The 2,373-nt window shown below is 33.5% G+C and overlaps 1 protein-coding gene across 1 annotated transcript in view; it reads left to right on the forward strand.

Annotated features, from left to right (window-relative positions):
* The window catches only part of LOC101514929 (D-cysteine desulfhydrase 1, mitochondrial), a 4,512-nt gene extending 2,762 nt beyond the window's left edge, over positions 1-1,750 (forward strand). The window contains exon 10 of the mRNA XM_004503189.3: positions 1,262-1,750. Within this exon, the coding sequence (XP_004503246.1) occupies positions 1,262-1,466 (205 nt within the window). The 3' untranslated portion in view covers positions 1,467-1,750. The remainder of the gene's footprint in view (positions 1-1,261) is intronic.
* Positions 1,751-2,373: the final 623 nt, after the last annotated feature.

A 2,373-nucleotide genomic window follows, 5' to 3' on the forward strand; every position in this document is an offset into this window, starting at 1 on the left:
AAGAGCGGATTCGCGAAGACGAAGCGCCGTTTCGCGAAGATCCGACCCGTTTAGCACCGTTTCGCGAAGATCCGACCCGTTTAGCACCGTTTCAATCCGTTTCGACCCGCATGTTTTGGCTCAGTTTTGCACCTCTTCACCTTCAAATTCTGCAATTGTGTTAATGGGTCGGGTTTGTATCCTAGTTTTTTGGAAAACAAGGCTTCGCATTAAAAAAACCTAACAGATTATGACCTGTGTCGTTTTGGTTACTCTGTTTTGTATTCTTTTTACTAATAGTTTTGCTTACTCCTTTTTTCTATTCACGTGGTTTTGCTTACTCTATTGAATAGCTTGTTTTCTTTTTTGGTTTTGAATAATTAATTAATAATAATAATAATTGCTGTTGTGATTTAAAATCTACAGACATATAATGATTTTAAATTATATTAAAATCTGATTTTGAAGACAGCAACTTGGGACTTGGTTTTTTTTCAATGATTAATTGCTTTTCAACGTTGTTTTAATACTTAAATTAAATGATTCAATTTCAGATTCCCTTCTTCTATTTCATGTATAAATTTTTATGTTAAGATTATTTTTTTTAATTTTATGGTATAATTTTGTCTATTTTGTCGGATCTAAGATCCGTGTTACGATCCCACGATCTAAGCTTTTTCTATATCCCAAAGATCTTAGGTAGCATCTACCGTTTGACAACCTTGGTGAGTGCAACCAATAGGCCATGTGGTATATCATGTAAAATTTGTGCTTATGCTATCATAGAAAATAAATAACTACGTTGAAGTCTTTTCCATTAGTAGATTAAATAACGCCATAATACTTTATTATGTAGATTAGTTACCTTTATATCTCTCTTAATGGTTTAATCTACATTTTTCTTAGGTATTGGTTTGTGATCATAGGAATCAGTTTATGGCTTTTTATTAACATATAATATATGAAAAATAAGTCTGGAAAAGGTCGTGAACTTGTAAAAACTAAATTCTATAATACTAATACTTATGGATCTTGAGAAGCATTTATATCATTCATTAATTCCTTGTAAATACATAAATAAGAAATTTTTATTTGGAATTTTCAGGGTATTAAATTTCTACTTATCATTTAATACTTCTTATTGTTTCCTTAGCATGTGAACCAAACTTTGAGATAAAAGGGAAAAGAAGAAAAGTTTGAACAAGAGACTTAAAAGTAACTAGATGTTTTTCATTGAATATGGCTGATTTTACTGAACTTAATATTGTTTATTCCCTCTCAGCGGTAAGGCTGCATATGCAATGCTTAAAGATATGAATGAAAATCCAAAGAAATGGGAAGGGAGGAAGATCCTCTTCATACATACGGGTGGCCTCTTAGGATTGTATGACAAGGTGGATCAGCTGGCTTCTTTTGTAGGGAATTGGCAGCGAATGGATGTTAATGAATCTGTTCCTAGGCAGGATGGTATTGGAAAAATGTTCTAGAGAAAGAAAGAAAAACCCTTGAATTGCTTGCATCTATATTTTGTAGTATCTTGTTCAAAATTCTGAAGTTGATATGCGATATCAAAAAAATTAGTGATGATAAGATGGGTGGCGTCTAGAGTGGAGATAGCTGACTATAACGGATGCTATTTGTTAAGAAGCTTTTTAGCATCACGAAGTGCACAACACATACAAATTGATTTTGTAAAACTGTCAAATATTGAAGTCACGTGTGTCGTGTAATAAAAGGGTGGACGGCACTATATAATCAGCTTTATTAGTTACTAGTAGTGTGATTTCTCTTCCTAACATAAAGCATTTTCGAGTAGATTTATACTAGTTACACCTCTAGACAAACAAATCTGCCGAATATGCGTGAGAGGGACGCAATTAGCAAGTGGAAGCATTGAGTAGTATTAGAAATTTTATGGTTTTGAACAAAAAAAGACAAATGTCTCCTTCTTTGACGAGAGGGCTCCTTATGAAGCATCGACTTGACATAATAGTACTAAAAAAATTTGCTGTAACAAAATAGAAAAGAGATGAACAGGAACAGAAAATTGAGAAATTTTAGGTGCCTTGAGGCGTGCAGCTATAGATGTAACCAATGTAGCAAGAAGGGGTGCACATTTCAGATAATCGGTCCTGCCCATTTGCAGTCAAATCCCTAATGCAATTCTTAAAACCAAACAATGCTCCTCCTTACATTATCAGGATACGATTAGTTTGCTTCCAACAAAAGTATATGCAATTTGTCTCAAGTTCAACAAGTGCATGTGTTAATTAAATGATTCACATTATCAACAAATTTGCTTAAACTTCGTGTTGAAAAAGGTTGTCAAAATTGAGGTCCTACCCGTGATCAATAGGGAGAAAACACAGTCAAGGTTCATAACACTGATCGGAA

The sequence above is a fragment of the Cicer arietinum genome, chromosome 6 (assembly GCF_000331145.2).
Source record: "Cicer arietinum cultivar CDC Frontier isolate Library 1 chromosome 6, Cicar.CDCFrontier_v2.0, whole genome shotgun sequence".
NCBI lineage: Eukaryota > Viridiplantae > Streptophyta > Magnoliopsida > Fabales > Fabaceae > Cicer > Cicer arietinum.